This window comes from Tachypleus tridentatus, chromosome 12 (genome assembly GCF_004210375.1).
Source record: "Tachypleus tridentatus isolate NWPU-2018 chromosome 12, ASM421037v1, whole genome shotgun sequence".
In the NCBI taxonomy this organism is placed as follows: Eukaryota; Metazoa; Arthropoda; class Merostomata; order Xiphosura; family Limulidae; genus Tachypleus; species Tachypleus tridentatus.
The window spans coordinates 132,995,128-133,016,020 of NC_134836.1; the positions used below are offsets into that span (position 1 = coordinate 132,995,128).

At 32.2% G+C, this 20,893-nt stretch overlaps 1 protein-coding gene across 1 annotated transcript; it reads right to left on the reverse strand.

Moving 5' to 3' along the window:
* Window positions 1-2,383: 2,383 nt before the first annotated feature.
* LOC143233241 (uncharacterized) lies at window positions 2,384-19,768 on the reverse strand. The gene is made up of 4 exons (XM_076469228.1): window positions 19,564-19,768; window positions 7,643-7,772; window positions 6,484-6,627; window positions 2,384-2,754 (listed from the first exon to the last, which is right to left on the reverse strand). Exons 1-4 carry the CDS (start codon window positions 19,621-19,623, stop codon window positions 2,648-2,650), a joined length of 441 nt encoding a protein of 146 aa, XP_076325343.1. The 5' UTR covers window positions 19,624-19,768; the 3' UTR covers window positions 2,384-2,647.
* Window positions 19,769-20,893: the final 1,125 nt, after the last annotated feature.

Below are 20,893 nucleotides of genomic sequence, written 5' to 3' on the forward strand. Positions count from 1 at the left end.
TCGATATTATTACTGTGTTGTTTTGTTAGTACTGATAACCAATGTCAAGTGTTAATACTGTGTTGTTTTTAATAGTACTGATAACCAATATCAAGAATATTATTACTGTGTTGTTTAATAAGTACTGATAACCAATATCAAGTATTATAACTGTGTTGTTTAATAGTGCTGATAACCAATGTCAAAGTGTTATTACTGTGTTGTTTAATAGTTGCTACTAACTATATAACAACTATAAAATTATCCCCACTAAATACAGCGGTAAGTCTACGGGTTTACAATTCTAAAATTAGGGGTTCGATGACCTTTGGTAGTCTCAGTAGATAGCTCGATGTGGCTTTGCTTTTAGAAAAAACACACACACACTAGTGCTGTTGATTTACGAAATCTGTATTTTTATTTATATGTTATAATGCTCTAGTTTGTATCTGGGATTGAATCGATATTCAGCAAATTGATTGTTAGACATTCTCGTGCTGTAAATAATATAAAAACGCAGATGTTTTTTTGTATATTCTAGACTTTCTATAATTTATTATGAGAGTTAAATATTATTGTTTATACAGCTTATAACAAATGCGGCGTGTGTGTGTATTTTGAGTCAAAGCTATATGATGGGTTATCATTGTTGCACAGCCCATAATTACCAAACCAGAGTTTTAGGTTATAAGCCTCAACATTAATGTATTACTTACAATAATATGATATTAATCGATTAGATATCTTTTAATAAAAAATATCAGTTACCATACAAATAAATTGTTTATAATTCACAGGAATCGTACATTGCTAAATCTTCTCATATTACCACACAAATAACGATTTTCGCCTGACGATATCGTGTTAAACAGTGTTTTCTCTTTAAGAATACTGTATTAAAACAATATTGTACTTCTGACAGTCACGCTAAACACGTTAGGCCTAAAAATACGTAATAAAATCATATAGACCTCAATATTTTACTTCGCTTTCTATATTTGATCTACTTACTTTGTGTGTATTTCGAAGCGTACAATATTTGGATTTCTGACATGAAACAAAATTACAATTTCTATCTCACATGATGAAAAAAAAACCAAGTGCTGGCCAAATGTGTTTAGCTTGATTTTCAGTTTTCAAGTGCCTCAACTACCAGCTTATGTTCTGGGTGTGGTGAAAAAACGTTAAAGACTTACAACCTGGCTTTGGGTACCGAACAACACCTGAATTATCATAAATCATTCTTCTTACTTTTGTCATCATGTCTGAAGCAAGTCGATTTCTCTCGATAATGAATTGGTTTTACGTGGAAGATTGTCTTTCTTTACTGTATAGACTAGTAACGACAACGAGATTTCACGTCGTACTCGTGTGAGTACAGGTAACATCACCCTCTATCAGTGGAAAAATAAAATAAAAATGGTATATTAATAATATTTCGTTTTGTTCACTTTGTGCTTATTTCTGAGAACTAGTATATCAGCCTTGGTTTCTTTCCATGGGACTTTCAACGTGATTTTTTTATGTACGTTACAATGGAACTTTTATTTAATATGATACAAAATATTTATTTGGTACGATTTAAATGCTCATGTACATATATATATATATATATAGTGAAATTAATTAATTACATCCAAATGAAGTTAAATGAATAAACAAAATCACGAGGAGGGACTGCGTTAAAAACCGTAAATCCCAACCTCTGATTAATTATAACCATAAATATTTTGTTTAATTTTAATGCGTTTTGTTTATGGCTTAATAATTTATGGTTATAATATATATCACTGCTCTCTGTATGTGGACATGTAATAAAACCAACATTGGCTAGTGTACAATAACTATAATTAGAATGTGTATTATTCATTAAGTAATTACTATCACATTGGTTGTCAGCATATTAATTCGTAACACATCTTTTAATTACTATAATTCTATCAAAAATACACGCTACGGCACGTTTAATAATGGTATCAGCTACACTTCGACACAAGCCTCAAAATTACCAGCTAATGTCTAAAATACTCGCTAGGAGACGTTTGTAATAAGCTGAAAATTGAACCCTGCAAACCAAGAACTTTTTAATTAATCCAATATCTATAGAGCTGATGCGATTATATATACATATATATGTGTGTGTGTGTGTGTAGAACTTAGCTTTTCAGACTTCCAGAATATATAGAAATAGAAAAACTTGTTATAATTATTTTTTATATTTCTCAGAAGAGTAGTTATTAACTACATATCTTTTATTAAAACCAAATCATCTTAGACACCAGGATATCGTGTCTATTAATCTAACTCTTAGCGACAATTATTTAGACTACGATTTCGTTTCTGACAATTCTTTAAAGATTTGAAAAACTAATATGACTCTCTAAGATACTGAGTCGAAATATTCTTTTAAAAGCGCATCTTTATATGGAAACATTGTTATAATTTCTGTTCTTACAATTTCTTTTGAGAGATCGTGCTAGAAATATAAGATGGTGATTAAAATGAATTATATTGGATACATGTCTAAGGACTCTTCAAACATCGTTTTTTTTTGTCTTTATTCCACTGATAACTCTCTGAAGTCTTCTGAGAAGCGTCCATCTGTTTTTACTGCCATCTACGACAGCAATGTTGGTCGAGAGGTCGTCTTTATCGTCGTCAGGGAGTATCAACTGATCGTCCCTGTCGGACAACTCAGGGCTCTCTGAATAAGTTTTTTGTTTTCCGTTTCGAACTTGTGTTCTTCTTCGTACCTTTCTTGTACTTTTTCCAAAGCTGAAACCAACAAGCACAGCAACGTGTGTGATAAAACAACAACCACACGAAAACACGGAGGAACAGAAATAACATGAAATTACCCTGAATATTCATACTCTTAATAATTAAATTAATTATTAGTCTAAAACGCATCTTTTCAAATAACAGAAATGGATATATGTATGTATTAAAGTGGAAAACTGAAATTAGATATACCGTATCGCCTTTAACTAACGTCCCCAGGGGCGTTGCAAGCTGCAAAATATATATAAACATATTTTTTTTTTTTCCAAAATTAGACAAGATGATTTTGTTAGTTAAAAGTTGTGGAATTTTTCGAAAGTTTTCTCTATTGTAAAAATATAGTAAATCTTGAATAAAAGTTGAATATGAATTGAAAACAATATAAAAATAATTGTGTCGGGCGAGACGACGGATGAAAAACTTCATCGAAAATATCTTTTAAATTATTAACATAAAACAAAGTAAAGGATTCGTGCACGAGTTTTCTAGGACTATCTGCACTAGCTGTCTCTACTTTGGTAGTGATCGTCTAGAGAGAAAGCAACTATTGAACACTTCCCATTCCGATAATTGATTTGTTTTATTCAAACGAAGTAAAATATATTGACTATTGATAATACAATATGGCGACTGAAAATTGTTAGTAATTTCACATTACGCAAATTTAGTGTATTGTTCTAAACTGATACACGAATTCCAGTGGTGCTAATTTTTAGATGAATTTTAATAGAGTTTCATTAATTTAAGTTTGTTAAGTATATTGCTCTCAGTGACTCAGCGGTAAGTCTGAAGGCTTATAGCGCTAAGAACCTGGTTTCGATACCCATGATGGGCACAACACGCATATCCCATTGTTGTAGCTTTGGTCTTAACATTAACAAACAAATAACTTAGGGACATCATTACAAAGAAACCAAAAAAACTTGATTGAAATAAACAGACTTGAAGCAAAATATATTTTTTCCAAGGATTCCCTGTTTTAACCACTTGTATCACTACAGAGTAGTGTGTTGGTTGTCAACATGTCAGCATACACTAAAATTACGCCACCTAAGGAATCCTTAACGTTGCAATTTGTTTCGTCCTGACATCAGTAAAACGTACACATGTCATGAATCACGAGAACAATTATGTACTCTGTATGCTACAACACAGTATAACATATGAACTCCAAAAGCAAGAAACAGAAATATTGTCACTCTTAATTTTAGTTCTATTTGCTCTTGAAGTGGTGGGCGGAGCTCAGATAGCCCTTTATACAGCTTTGTGATTAATTTCAAACAAACAAAATACTCTCGGAACGGAAGACTTTAGGAACCCTGCGATAGTTTTGTTTGTTTGTAATTAAGAACAAATCTACACAATGGGCTATGTAAGCTCTGCCCACCACAGGTACCAAACAGATTCTAGTGATGTAAGTCCGGAGACATGCTGCTGTGCCACTAGGGAACCCCTGCAGAAGTTCATCTAGTACATTGAAAAACATCGAATTAAAGAGACACTAAACATTTTCCTCGTGTTTATAAAAACAAAACCTATTTTGGTTTTAAGTGTGGTTTTTGATATCCGTGTCTCAGGTATATACCTTTTTAAAAACTCGTTATTTTGTTTTCTAGCGCTGAGCCCAAGAGATCTAATAACCATACACACTTCGTAACTAAAAGGAAAACAAAAGTGAATCAAAACAAAATAAAAAAGGTGGTTGCAATTCATATATTCTTACTAAACAATATCATTAGCGTAAAATATTTATAAAACACTCTATTGTGCACTGCGCCATCTTCATTTTATTTTAATCAACAAAAACAGTTTCAAAATACTATTTTAATACTCTTTCAGCTCCATGCTATCATGCCATTAAAGATGAAACGCTCTAACTGTGTGAAGAGGACAAGAAGTTCCAGAAACTGCTTACGAGTGAAACCAAGATGGTGTTCAGCATCAGTGGGAAGAGAAAATCCATGATTATATCTAAAGTTTCATCAAGGAGACTGATGATATGTGGAAATTCAATATCAAAACTTGCCATGACATATGAACCAGCAGATGGAAGTTTAGAGATTTCCGAAGCAAAGGTAAAAGAATCAGTACTCGCGAATTCGTTAAATGTATGGGATTTAAAGATAGAAACAATAAATGCAGACAGGTTGTATTTACAAAGTCTTCAACTTTGAAGAGAGTATCCAGGTTTGAGTACTTTGGATAAGCCATAAAGAATATCCCGTGGTTTTGGCATCGCGTGGGGCAATTTGTTGAAAAGTCGTTTCATAGATAACCATTTAGTTTTTGAGGGTCTTGAGGGAACGTAGGGCCTTATCTTCTCTCTGAAAGATTAGGGACAACAAGTCTGTATCTTTTATTTTTTTAATTTCCAAGGGTCACTAAGCTGGTGGTTTAGTTTATCAATATACTCAGATTTTTCCGTGATAATAATACCTTTGTCTGCTTTAGTAACATTTGTTTTTAAACATAATTTTATGGGTTTGTTGTTCAACCTTATTTAATGGAGAGGACAACAGGGATTATATCTGTGCAATGAAGACAGAGCAATGTTTTTCAGTTTCGTTTTTATGAAATCTTGCTTTGTGTTGTTGTTTGATTTAGTTATCGCTGGTGAGGCTTGATTAGGTTTGTTTCGAATTTTGTGCCAATCTACACGAGTGCTATCTGCGCTAGCCGTCCCTAATTTATCAGTGTAAGTCTAGAGGAGAGGCACCTGGCCATCACCACTCTTGGACTACTCTTTTACCAAAGAATAGTAGGATTGACCATCACGTTAAAACGCCCCGACGGCTGAAAGGGTAAGCATGTTTGATGTGACGGGGATTCGAACTCGCGACCCTCAGATTACGAGTCGAGTGCCATAACCACCTGGCTATGCCGGGGCCCACTGGAAAGGAAGTAAGGGTTTTGTAAACTTTTATTAAAGTTGTAAATAAAAGTTATATAGTTTAGTTTGAAAGCTGGAATGTCAAAGTTTAGATAGAGCTTGCCGACAAAGAAACATTATCAAGATGAAGATAACTTAAATATTACATTATTTGGATTAAAGGTGGAAGTCGCTGAGATTAAATATTACATTATCAGGAATAAAGGTGGAAGTCACTGAGATTAAACATTACATTATCAGGATTAAAAGTGGAAGTGACTTAGATTAAATATTACATTATCAGGATTAAAGGTGGAAGTCACTGAGATTAAACATTACATTATCAGGATTAAAGGTGGAAGTCACTGAGATTAAACATTACATTATCAAGATTAAAGGTGGAAGTCACTGAGATTAAATATTACATTACCAGGATTAAGGTTTTCTATTTTGTTCGTTAATTTACAAAACTAGATGTAGACTTGTCATCCTTAAACTTTGAGAGAGAAGATAAGGTCCTACGTTTCTTCAAGACATCCATAAAAATCAAAAATATTTAAAACGATTTAAACAAATTGTCTTACGTGGCACAAATCACACTTGACCAATTTTGGTATTGAATCTCTATATACCAACAAGCTCCTTGACGAAACTTTAAATCTAATCGTGGAGATTCCCTTTCCCACCGACACTGAACACCATCGTGGTTTCACTCATAAACCATTCCTGGAACTGCTTGTCCTCCCCACAAAGTCAACACGACGACATCCAACATTCGTTTAAAACTTCCTAACAGTGAAAACAGAACACGTATCGTGATTTCTCTCTGTGTTGTTAGAGACAGAGTTACGTACCCACTTTAAACGTAATGTCGTCCATTCCAATCTTGTTAAGATGAGATCTGAAGGTACGAGTTAACTGTTTGCGGTGGTAATCTGCTTCGATCTCTTGCTTCGTCCGAGGAATGCGACATTTCATAAAGCAACAGAGAAGGACAACTGAAAATACAATATGAGGAATGAGATTTGTTTTCATAAAAGTTCCATTAACTGTTCGTTTGTAGTTGAGCACAAATTTATATAAGGGAATATCTGTGCTCTGACAACCACGGGTATCCAAACCCAGTTTTGATAAATCCGCAGAGATACAGATGTATCGCTTGAATGTGATAAAAGTACTGTTATTGTCTGCTTTCTGGAAATGATGTTGAAATAGAATTACTTGCTTAAGTCTCTATAAACCTTTTGCGCTGTGACTGTTAAGTGAAATAACCCGGTTTTGTGTGTGCTTTGTTATAACAAAACCACATTGGACTATCTATTGTGTCCACCAAGAGGAATCGAACCACTGATTTTAGTGTTGTTAATCCGTAGAGTTCCCGTTGTCTCAGAGGGAGACAAGCCGGTTTTTCAAGCATCAGTTTCTCATCGTAATCACTAATCAGACTTTTCACTATCCTGGTGGTTCAATGGTAGTTATAAGTGTTTTTAAGGCTAAATATAGGGTTTCGATACATACAGTGGACAGAGCACAAACAGTCCCTTTCTGTTTAACGACAAACGAACAAGTTATCATATAAATCACTTTGACTGAAATGTTTTCAAACAGCCTGAATGTTTAGATCACTCTGTAAGCCACCTTTCCCCGAGGGATATTCCATCTGCTGTCGTTATGATATTTTGGAAATATGTTCAATAGAAATATTATAAGGGTCCACTGAAGAAGAGAGTTTGATATTCTATGGTTTACTGATAATTATATGCGTATATTTAACACGTCAGAGAAGATAATTTTCAGTAATTGTTAGACAATTTTCAGCATCTGAAACTTTGAAGACAACCCAGATTACTTTCAGATCGAACTGTGAACTTTACTCTGCTCTTAGCACGATGTTGGAATTCTGTTTATATTCTGGTTTATTGATCTGTGTGTTAAACTTTGGGTCCGATAACAAAATCAAATCAAACAGAACCTACGAGGATTGGAAACACCGAGTCCAACTGAGTTACTTACCAAGAACGATCAGTCCAGCTATACTGAGGAAGAGGAGCTGCCAAACTCGAAACCCAGCAACGACGTTCATTTCTAGCCAGTCTGGAGCCTGGGGTTCAGTGGTAACTTCCAAGTCTGGACAGGAACACTCCTAGATGAGAAAAACAACAGTAATCACTTGTGTTCTTTGCTAACATCCTAGATGAGGAAAACAACAGTAATCACTTGTGTTCTTTGCTAACATCCTAGATCAGGAAAACAATAGTCATTACTTGTGTTCCTTGTTACCATCCTAGATCAGGAAAACAATAGTCATCACTTGTGTTGTTTGTTACCATCCTAGATCGGGAAAACAACAGTCATAACTTGTGTTCCTTGTTACCATCCTAGATCAGGAAAACAATAGTCATCACTTGTGTTCCTTGTTACCATCCTAGATCAGGAAAACAACAGTCATAACTTGTGTTCCTTGTTACCATCCTAGATCAGGAAAACAATAGTCATCACTTGTGTTCCTTGTTACCATCCTAGATCGGGAAAACAACAGTCATAACTTGTGTTCCTTGTTACCATCCTAGATCAGGAAAACAACAGTCATAACTCGTGTTCTTTGTTACCAACAAACAATACCTTTTCCCCGTGGCTCTAAACAAATACAACCCGTACCCCAGTGAACCCAGTACCACTTTTTGTAAGAAAGTGTTACGTGTAACCTTTTGTATTAACATTTTAAGAATAATCAACAGTTCGGTGGTTTTCTACAACAATATGGTAACAATAACCAACAGCTCGGTGGCTTTCTACAATAATAAGTTAACAATAACCAATAATTCGCCTGATGAAACGCATACTTATGGCCATCAAGATAATAACCGTCTGATGAAATACATAATTATGGTCACTGAAATAATAACTTTCTGATAGAATACATAATTATGGTCTTCAAAATATTTACTTGAACAATGTTCTTCATGTCTGATTCTATTCTGAGCGTGTGTATATTTCTTATAGGAAAGTCACAATGGGTTATCAGCTGAGTCCACCTAGGGGAATATTCCGAGCGTGGTCCAAAAGGATTAGCATGCCGAATCGTGGATATGATGGTCCATAGGTAGTTTATAAGAGTAACAGTCAAATCATATGAGTTCATTAGCCTAGCTCCAGAATGTTCGTTGGGTGCTATTGTCTCAGAGGAAAGCTAAGCCTTGTGTAGCTCTGTGTGAACACACAATATGAACGAAATTATTGTACTATTATAGTTGATAATGACAGAAGCAAAGTGAATTAACTCGATTACCCGTTATCAGAAAGAAATTAAAGTAAAGTACTATTATTACTGAACCACACGTACTGTAGAAAGACTGAACATTTTAAGAACAAAACATACCAGTTAACGTAAAATAAAAATATGTTGTCTGATCCATTCCCAAACTGATAATTATGCTGGGTTATGACTACTGTTCTTCAGCTAAGGTTTCTGTCACACGCTAACCAGTTCTTCTGTCTCGCTTCTTCGTCAGTTAGGACTAGCTTCTACATATGTGTAACACACGTTCAGAAGCACGTGGTCCTACAATTGGGGCGTTGTACCGACCACACCCTGCTCACGATAAAAAAACAATTGAGATCACATGTATTCACTTGGACTTTACCATAACTTCTTTTGGGGATTTCAACTGATCACTCCGCCCTATCTAATCCTCACAGTATATACAAACAGCCACGTGTACAGAAGGCTTAGATTCTTAAGAAAAGAGGGAAGTAGATAAGTTATAGTTAGGGGAGCGTATCACTTCATAGCAGTAGATACCTATTGATACCACAATACGATATATATCCAGACACAGAAGTTTTATCAACGGTTTGTTACAAAGTTTGAAAGGTTTGTCTGTAATTTATTATCTGTATTACTAACATTGTTACAAAGTTTGACAGTCTTGTCTGTAATTTATTATCTATATTACTAACATTGTTACAAAGTTTGTTAAGTCTTGTCTGTAATTTATTATCTATATTACTAACATTGTTACAAAGTTTATTACAGTCTTATCTGTAATTTATTATCCACATTACTAACATTGTTACAAAGTTTGACAGTCCTGTCTGTAATTTATTATCTATATTACTAACATTGTTACAAAGTTTGTCACAGTCTTGTCTGTAATTTATTATCTGTTTTACTAACATTGTTACAAAGTTTGTTACAGTCTTGTCTGTAGTTTATTATCTGTATTACTAACATTGTTACAAAGTTTGTTACAGTCTTGTCTGTAATTTATTATCTATATTACTAACATTGTTACAAAGTTTGTTACAGTATTGTCTGTAATTAATTATCTGTTTTACTAACATTGTTACAAAGTTTGTTACAGTCTTGTCTGTAGTTTATTATCTGTATTACTAACATTGTTACAAAGTTTGTTACATTCTTGTCTGTAATTTATTATCTGTATTACTAACACTGTTACAAAGTTTGTTACATTCTTGTCTGTAATTTATTATCTGTATTACTAACACTGTTACAAAGTTTGTTACATTCTTGTCTGTAATTTATTATCTGTATTACTAACATTGTTACAAAGTTAGTTACAGTCTTGTCTGTAATTTATTATCTGTATTACTAACACTGTTACAAAGTTTGTTACATTCTTGTCTGTAGTTTATTATCTATATTACTAACATTGTTACAAAGTTTTACAGTCTTGTCTGTAATTTATTATCTATATTACTAACATTGTTACAAAGTTTGACAGTCTTGTCTGTAATTTATTATCTGTATTACTAACACTGTTACAAAGTTTGTTACATTCTTGTCTGTAATTTATTATCTGTATTACTAACACTGTTACAAAGTTTGTTACATTCTTGTCTGTAATTTATTATCTGTATTACTAACATTGTTACAAAGTTTGTTATATTCTTGTCTGTAGTTTATTATCTATATTACTAACATTGTTACAAAGTTTTACAGTCTTGTCTGTAATTTATTATCTATATTACTAGCATTGTTACAAAGTTTGTTACAGTCGTGTCTGTAGTTTATTATCTATATTACTAAATATTGTCTTATTTGAGTTCATAGTGTTTCTTTTCAAATTCTCAGGTTTAATCAACTAAATGGTAGCTGACAAGAGAAGTGAAATAAAACAGATTATTTAAATTTTATTATTGTTAATTTATATTAACTTTACATGTAATGTTTTAATAACATAAATAAAGACAACATCTATTCAATACTGATCTTCATTTATTGAATCATTAATTTTTAACCATTTTATTAGAATTTATTATTTTTAATGTATAAAAGTGTTTACTGAACACGTGACAAGTTTCATGAAGATACATTGATCTTACTGACGACGTACTGACACCTCGTATTACAGTTTCAGGATACGAAATTCGTATCACATCCATGTGTCATGAAACCTCTGATGTTCACTCAGAATATGATTTCCTTCTAGCGATGTCGTTTTAGGGTGGCTAAGACAATGAAAAAATAATAAAGTATTTAATAGTTACCTGCACGAGGAGATTGTTTCACTCATTTTATCTGTTTAAGAACTACCAGTCACGTGATATCTCATTCATTCATCTTCATTATACGCAATAGGCTTGAACGTTGTCTCTTTCTTGTAGTTCATTACACTATACGGTTGTTTTACGACATCGTTTTAACACAAACACATAAATGTCTATTTTGAATTTATTATGTAAATATGTTACCTTCCCACAACCCTCTGCAGGCAGTGAAGGGCGATACAGACGTGGGACGTTGTGGACTTGAGCACCAACGCCTCACTCTACTAATTTCTGTTTCTATTCCTTTGCTTATTTAATTATTATTTATGTCAGACTGGCGAATGGAGGTTGAGACCGATAGACGTTGTATCCCCATCGCAATATGGGTGCTACTTCTGTAGTGACCTCCAAGACTTAGAATACATTTTATATCTCACATTATAGCTTGTACCCTCGGGATCCTTTCATAAGTGCATGCGTTATTTTTACTTTGTCTCGACTTTTGTTTATACAAAGTATGTGTATATATATTTATGTAAGACTGCACACATTATGACCAAAAAGTCATGATGAATAAGTTATGTTGAAATAAATATTCGTGCAAATTTTGAAAACAAATGGGATATTATCTGTTCGCTGTACGCATATAAACCTCTATTTTTTTTAGAATTGTCCGTGTAATTATACAACAACTGTAATAAACAGTTCAAAATAATTCCACTCTTTAATAGCATTATTATTTGTTCAAAAGTAGCAAAGAGTTCTAAACAGCTCCACTATTTACTAGTGTTATTGTTTGTTCAAGAGTAATAAACAGTTCTAAACAGCTCCACTATTTACTAGTGTTATTGTTTGTTCAAGAGTAATAAACAGTTCCAAACAGCTCCACTATTTACTAGTGTTATTATTTGTTCAAGAGTAATAAACAGTTCTAAACAGCTCCACTATTTACTAGTGTTATTGTTTGTTCAAGAGTAATAAACAGTTCTAAGCAGCTCCACTATTTACTAGTGTTATATGTTTGTTCAAGAGAAATAAACAGTTCTAAACAGCTCCACTATTTACTAGTGTTATTGTTTGTTCAAGAGTAATAAACAGTTCTAAACAGCTCCACTATTTACTAGTGTTATTGTTTGTTCAAGAGTAATAAACAGTTCCAAACAGCTCCACTATTTACTAGTGTTGTTATTTGTTTAAGAGTAATAAATAGTTCTAAACAGCTCCACAATTTACTAGTGTTATTGTTTGTTCAAGAGTAATAAACAGTTCTAAACAGCTCCACTATTTACTAGTGTTATTGTTTGTTCAAGAGTAATAAACAGTTCTAAACAGCTCCACTATTTACTAGTGTTATTGTTTGTTCAAGAGTAATAAACAGTTCTAAACAGCTCCACTATTTACTAGTGTTATTGTTTGTTCAAGAGTAATAAACAGTTATAAAAAGCTCCCCACTTGAATAGTATTACTGTTTGTTGAAAGATAATAAACAGTTATAAAGAGCTCCACACTTTACTAGTGTTACTGTTTGTTGAAAGATAATAAACAGTTATAAAAAGCTCCACACTTTACTAGTGTTACTGTTTGTTGAAAGATAATAAACAGTTATAAAGAAATCCACACTTTACTAGTGTTACTGTTTGTTGAAAGATAATAAACAGTTATAAAGAGTTCCACACTTTACTAGTGTTATTGTTTGTTGAAAGATAATAAACAGTTATAAAGAGCTCCACACTTTAATAGTGTTACTGTGTGTTGAAGGATAATAAACAGTTATAAAGAGCTCCACACTTTACTAGTGTTACTGTTTGTTGAAGGATAATAAACAGTTATAAAGAGCTCCACACTTTACTAGTGTTACTGTTTGTTGAAAGATAATAAACATATTCTAAAGAGCTCCACACTTTACTAGTGTTACTGTTTGTTGAAGGGTAATAAACAGTTATAAAGAGCTCCACACTTTACTAGTGTTACTGTTTGTTGAAAGATAATAAACTGTTATAAAGAGCTCCACACTTTATTAGTGTTACTGTTTGTTGAAAGATAATAAACAGTTATAAAGAGCTCCACACTTTATTAGTGTTCTGTTTGTTGAAAGATAATAAACAATTATAAAGAGCTTCACACTTTATTAGTGTTACTGTTTAGATAATAAACAGTTATAAAGAGCTCCACACTTTACTAGTGTTACTGTTTGTTGAAAGATAATAAACAGTTATAAAGAGCTCCACACTTTACTAGTGTTACAGTTTGTTGAAAGATAATAAACAGTTATAAAGAGCTCCACACTTTACTAGTGTTACTGTTTGTTGAAAGATAATAAACAGTTATAAAGAGCTCCACACTTTACTAGTGTAACTGTTTGTTGAAAGATAATAAACAGTTATAAAGAGCTCCACACTTTACTAGTGTTACTGTTTGTTGAAAGATAATAAACAGTTATAAGAGCTCCACACTTTAGTAGTGTTACTGTTTGTTGAAGGATAATAAACAGTTATAAAGAGCTCCACGCTTTACTAGTGTTACTGTTTGTTGAAGGATAATAAATAGTTATAAAGAGCTCCACACTTTATTAGTGTTACTGTTTAGATAATAAACAGTTATAAAGAGCTCCACACTTTACTAGTGTTACTGTTTGTTGAAAGATAATAAACAGTTATAAAGAGCTCCATACTTTACTAGTGTTACTGTTTGTTGAAAGATAATAAACAGTTATAAAGAGCTCCACACTTTACTAGTGTTACTGTTTGTTGAAAGATAATAAACAGTTATAAAGAGCTCCACACTTTACTAGTGTTACTGTTTGTTAAAAGATAATAAACATATTCAAAAAAAGCTCCACACTTTACTAGTGTCATTGTTTGTTGAAAGATAATAAACAGTTATAAAGAGCTCCACACTTTACTAGTGTTACTGTTTGTTGAAAGATAATAAACAGTTATAAAGAGCTTTACACTTTACTACTGTTACTGTTTGTTGAAAGATAATAAACAGTTATAAAGAGCTCCACACTTTACTAGTGTTACTGTTTGTTGAAAGATAATAAACAGTTATAAAGAGCTCCACACTTTATTAGTGTTACTGTTTGTTGAAGATAATAAACATATTCTAAACAGCTCCATACTTTACTAGTGTTACTGTTTGTTGAAAGATAATAAACAGTTATAAAGAGCTCCACACTTTACTAGTGTTACTATTTGTTGAAAGATAATAAACAGTTATAAAGAGCTTTACACTTTACTACTGTTACTGTTTGTTGAAAGATAATAAACAGTTATAAAGAGCTCCACACTTTACTAGTGTTACTGTTTGTTGAAAGATAATAAACAGTTATAAAGAGCTCGACACTTTATTAGTGTTACTGTTTGTTGAAAGATAATAAACATATTCTAAACAGCTCCATACTTTACTAGTGTTACTGTTTGTTGAAAGATAATAAACAGTTATAAAGAGCTCCACACTTTACTAGTGTTATTGTTTGTTGAAAGATAATAAACAGTTATAAAGAGCTCCACACTTTAATAGTGTTACTGTGTGTTGAAAGATAATAAACAGTTATAAAGAGCTCCACACTTTATTAGTGTTACTGTTTGTTGAAGGATAATAAACAGTTATAAAAAGCTCCACACTTTACTAGTGTTACTGTTTGTTGAAAGATAATAAACAGTTATAAAGAGTTCCACACTTTACTAGTGTTACTGTTTGTTGAAAGATAATAAACAGTTATAAAGAGCTCCACACTTTACTAGTGTTACTGTTTGTTGAAAGATAATAAACATATTCTAAAGAGCTCCACACTTTACTAGTGTTACTGTTTGTTGAAGGGTAATAAACAGTTATAAAGAGCTCCACACTTGAATAGTATTACTGTTTGTTGAAAGATAATAAACAGTTATAAGAGCTCCACACTTTAGTAGTGTTACTGTTTGTTGAAGGATAATAAACAGTTATAAAGAGCTCCACGCTTTACTAGTGTTACTGTTTGTTGAAGGATAATAAATAGTTATAAAGAGCTCCACACTTTATTAGTGTTACTGTTTAGATAATAAACAGTTATAAAGAGCTCCACACTTTACTAGTGTTACTGTTTGTTGAAAGATAATAAACAGTTATAAAGAGCTCCATACTTTACTAGTGTTACTGTTTGTTGAAAGATAATAAACAGTTATAAAGAGCTCCACACTTTACTAGTGTTACTGTTTGTTGAAAGATAATAAACAGTTATAAAGAGCTCCACACTTTATTAGTGTTACTGTTTGTTAAAAGATAATAAACATATTCAAAAAAGCTCCACACTTTACTAGTGTCATTGTTTGTTGAAAGATAATAAACAGTTATAAAGAGCTCCACACTTTACTAGTGTTACTGTTTGTTGAAAGATAATAAACAGTTATAAAGAGCTTTACACTTTACTACTGTTACTGTTTGTTGAAAGATAATAAACAGTTATAAAGAGCTCCACACTTTACTAGTGTTACTGTTTGTTGAAGGATAATAAACAGTTATAAAGAGCTCCACACTTGAATAGTATTACTGTTTGTTGAAAGATAATAAACAGTTATAAAGAGCTCCACACTTTACTAGTGTTACTGTTTGTTGAAAGATAATAAACAGTTATAAAGAGCTCCACACTTTACTAGTGTTACTGTTTGTTGAAAGATAATAAACAGTTATAAAGAGTTCCACACTTTACTAGTGTTACTGTTTGTTGAAAGATAATAAACAGTTATAAAGAGCTCCACACTTTACTAGTGTTATTGTTTGTTGAAAGATAATAAACAGTTATAAAGAGCTCCACACTTTAATAGTGTTACTCTGTGTTGAAGGATAATAAACAGTTATAAAGAGCTCCACACTTTAGTAGTGTTACTGTTTGTTGAAAGATAATAAACAGTTATAAGAGCTCCACACTTTACTAGTGTTACTGTTTGTTGAAGGATAATAAACAGTTATAAAGAGCTCCACACTTTACTAGTGTTACTGTTTGTTGAAGGATAATAAATAGTTATAAAGAGCTCCACACTTTATTAGTGTTACTGTTTAGATAATAAACAGTTATAAAGACCTCCACACTTTACTAGTGTTACTGTTTGTTGAAAGATAATAAACATATTCTAAAGAGCTCCACACTTTACTAGTGTTACTGTTTGTTGAAGGGTAATAAACAGTTATAAAGAGCTCCACTCTTAAATAGTATTACTGTTTGTTGAAAGATAATAAACAGTTATAAGAGCTCCACACTTTAGTAGTGTTACTGTTTGTTGAAGGATAATAAACAGTTATAAAGAGCTTCACGCTTTACTAGTGTTACTGTTTGTTGAAGGATAATAAATAGTTATAAAGAGCTCCACACTTTATTAGTGTTACTGTTTAGATAATAAACAGTTATAAAGAGCTCTACACTTTACTAGTGTTACTGTTTGTTGAAAGATAATAAACAGTTATAAAGAGCTCCATACTTTACTAGTGTTACTGTTTGTTGAAAGATAATAAACAGTTATAAAGAGCTCCACACTTTACTAGTGTTACTGTTTGTTGAAAGATAATAAACAGTTATAAAGAGCTCCACACTTTACTAGTGTTACTGTTTGTTAAAAGATAATAAACATATTCAAAAAAGCTCCACACTTTACTAGTGTCATTGTTTGTTGAAAGATAATAAACAGTTATAAAGAGCTCCACACTTTACTAGTGTTACTGTTTGTTGAAAGATAATAAACAGTTATAAAGAGCTTTACACTTTACTACTGTTACTGTTTGTTGAAAGATAATAAACAGTTATAAAGAGCTCCACACTTTACTAGTGTTACTGTTTGTTGAAAGATAATAAACAGTTATAAAGAGCTCCACACTTTATTAGTGTTACTGTTTGTTGAAAGATAATAAACATATTCTAAACAGCTCCATACTTTACTAGTGTTACTGTTTGTTGAAAGATAATAAAGAGTTATAAAGAGCTCCACACTTTACTAGTGTTACTATTTGTTGAAAGATAATAAATAGTTATAAAGAGCTTTACACTTTACTACTGTTACTGTTTGTTGAAAGATAATAAACAGTTATAAAGAGCTCCACACTTTACTAGTGTTACTGTTTGTTGAAAGATAATAAACAGCTATAAAGAGCTCCACACTTTACTAGTGTTACTGTTTGTTGAAGGATAATAAACAGTTATAAAGAGCTCCACACTTTACTAGTGTTACTGTTTGTTGAAAGATAATAAACATATTCTAAAGAGCTCCACACTTTACTAGTGTTACTGTTTGTTGAAGGGTAATAAACAGTTATAAAGAGCTCCACACTTGAATAGTATTACTGTTTGTTGAAAGATAATAAACAGTTATAAAGAGCTCCACACTTTACTAGTGTTACTGTTTGTTGAAAGATAATAAACAGTTATAAAGAGTTCCACACTTTACTAGTGTTACTGTTTGTTGAAAGATAATAAACAGTTATAAAGGACTCCACACTTTACTAGTGTTATTGTTTGTTGAAAGATAATAAACAGTTATAAAGAGCTCCACACTTTAATAGTGTTACTCTGTGTTGAAGGATAATAAACAGTTATAAAGAGCTCCACACTTTAGTAGTGTTACTGTTTGTTGAAAGATAATAAACAGTTATAAGAGCTCCACACTTTACTAGTGTTACTGTTTGTTGAAGGATAATAAACAGTTATAAAGAGCTCCACACTTTACTAGTGTTACTGTTTGTTGAAGGATAATAAATAGTTATAAAGAGCTCCACACTTTATTAGTGTTACTGTTTAGATAATAAACAGTTATAAAGACCTCCACACTTTACTAGTGTTACTGTTTGTTGAAAGATAATAAACATATTCTAAAGAGCTCCACACTTTACTAGTGTTACTGTTTGTTGAAGGGTAATAAACAGTTATAAAGAGCTCCACACTTGAATAGTATTACTGTTTGTTGAAAGATAATAAACAGTTATAAAGAGCTCCACACTTTACTAGTGTTACTGTTTGTTGAAAGATAATAAACAGTTATAAAGAGCTCCACACTTTACTAGTGTTACTGTTTGTTGAAAGATAATAAACAGTTATAAAGAGTTCCACACTTTACTAGTGTTACTGTTTGTTGAAAGATAATAAACAGTTATAAAGAGCTCCACACTTTACTAGTGTTATTGTTTGTTGAAAGATAATAAACAGTTATAAAGAGCTCCACACTTTAATAGTGTTACTGTGTGTTGAAGGATAATAAACAGTTATAAAGAGCTCCACACTTTACTAGTGTTACTGTTTGTTGAAAGATAATAAACAGTTATAAAGAGCTCCACACTTTATTAGTGTTGCTGTTTGTTGAAAGATAATAAATAGTTATAAAGAGCTCCACACTTTACTAGTGTTACTGTTTGTTGAAGGATAATAAACAGTTATAAAGAGCTCCACACTTTATTAGTGTTGCTGTTTGTTGAAGGATAATAAACAGTTATAGAGCTCCACATTTTACTAGTGTTACTGTTTGTTGAAGGATAATAAACAGTTATAAAGAGCTCCACACTTTACTAGTGTTACTGTTTGTTGAAAGATAATAAACATATTCTAAAGAGCTCCACACTTTACTAGTGTTATTGTTTGTTGAAGGGTAATAAACAGTTATAAAGAGCTCCACACTTGAATAGTATTACTGTTTGTTGAAAGATAATAAACAGTTATAAAGAGCTCCACACTTTACTAGTGTTACTGTTTGTTGAAAGATAATAAACAGTTATAAAGAGCTCCACACTTTACTAGTGTTACTGTTTGTTGAAAGATAATAAACAGTTATAAAGAGCTCCACACTTTAGTAGTGTTACTGTTTTAAGTTGTTTCACTTGTAAATTTATTTTCAAACTCCGGGTGTATTTTATAAAGTTCATACTCGTTTCTCTGCCTGCTATATAAACAGAAGGTTTATAGTTAAATATATAGGAACGTTATCAGAATATTAAATATTCATAACTTCATGTTCCCAGTCCACTTTTTATTTCCGTAAACTAAACTTCTGTATTGGTGAGGCTTAAGAAAGGGATCTTGATCCACCTTTGTTTTTAGTTTAGGTTCTTATCACAGACAATCCTCCAGTGGCAGAGCGGCATGTCTGCGGAATCAATATGCTAGAAATAGGGTTTCGATACTCGTAATGGGAAAAGCGCAGATTGTGTAGGTTTGTGTTTACAAACATATTAGATAAGTTATCATGACACATATTTTCTCAGGAATCACAAACATGAACGAAAATATCTGCTAACATGTTAAAATCAATAGACTTGATTACCATGTTAAAATCAATAGACTTAATTATAGGTTTAAATAAATAAAATAAAACTACCCTCTTGAACAAATCGTCCTCGAAAGAATAAATAAAATATGTTAGAAATTTTTGTGTATATTTGTTAGTTATGATAATTGTAGAACTTACCTCAGTGTATACTAACGTTACGTGAACAAAGATCACAGAAGATAGGCTTAGGAACGCCATGGTAACTTTCTCGTCGCTAGATTTCCGTTTCAATACGACGAAACAATTCGTTCGATCTGCACAGATTGCTCGTACGGCTCATACAAAAGGAAAATTAACGAAAGCTCTGAGCGAGTCTAAATGGTGCGAGTTGGAAGTTAAGTTACGAGGCACGCGCCACGCTGACAACGCCTGCGATGGAGAACTTTTTGTTAAAACTCTGCAGTGGATGGCGATGACTTATTCATAATAACGTGAGACAGGTCCACAGAAACGGCCTCGCCCTTCCAATCGTGGACAGCAAGCTTTCAAAACGTTTTTTATTCTTTTTATTGTTGTTTTTCTAAAGTAATTTGACGAACACAAAGACAAACAAGAACAAACTGTTTTCTAATTGATTTAATATACTTTCTTGTAGGTTCCTATACTAACCTGAATAGAACGAATCCACCGAACGAGCTAGCAATTAGCTTAATACGTGAACAATCACAGTCTATTGAATGTTCTACTTTTGTGCTGTTGTTAGACATGTGTAGGACGTAACACAATATAAAAATAACTAACCACCAATTTTTTCGTGTTGTTTCATTTCTGTTCTGTCTGATTATTGGCATACTTGTGTTGTCTGATTATTATTTTTGTATTTCTGATTATTGTTATCGTTGTGTCGTCTGATTATTTTCACACTTGTGTTGTCTTTATTGTTATCTTTGTGTTGTCTTTATTGTTATCTTTGTGTCGTCTGAATATTGTTATCGTTGTGTTGTCTGATTATATTGTCATACTTGTGTTGTCTGATTATATTGTCATACTTGTGTTGTCTGATTATTATATTTGTGTTTCTGATTATTGTCGTAGTTGTGTTGTTCGATTATCGTCATATTTGTGTTGTCTGATAACACGATGTAACACAAATTTTGTTCCTGGACAGTATGTGTTATTACACTATGTAACACAAATTTTGTTCCTGGATAGTATGTGTTATTTCTTAATTACTTATGTTGTAAAAGTACAGAAAATGGACATTATTCCCTTCAAACTTTACTTTTGTGACCTGGATAATGAATTTTAGAAATTAACATATTTTCTATGTAAAAACGGGCAAATTTTCATGTACATAAGGTCTGAATAAAACAACATATGAATCAAGATTTACATGTATTTATACTAAAGTTATATAAAAGTGTTTAGAAGTGAGTAGTTTTTCAAGATTTGCGACTGTAATGTAAATCACTTTCGCGTATCAGCCCCCAAATATAGTCTCCAATCATGCTTTCATTACATGTTCCCA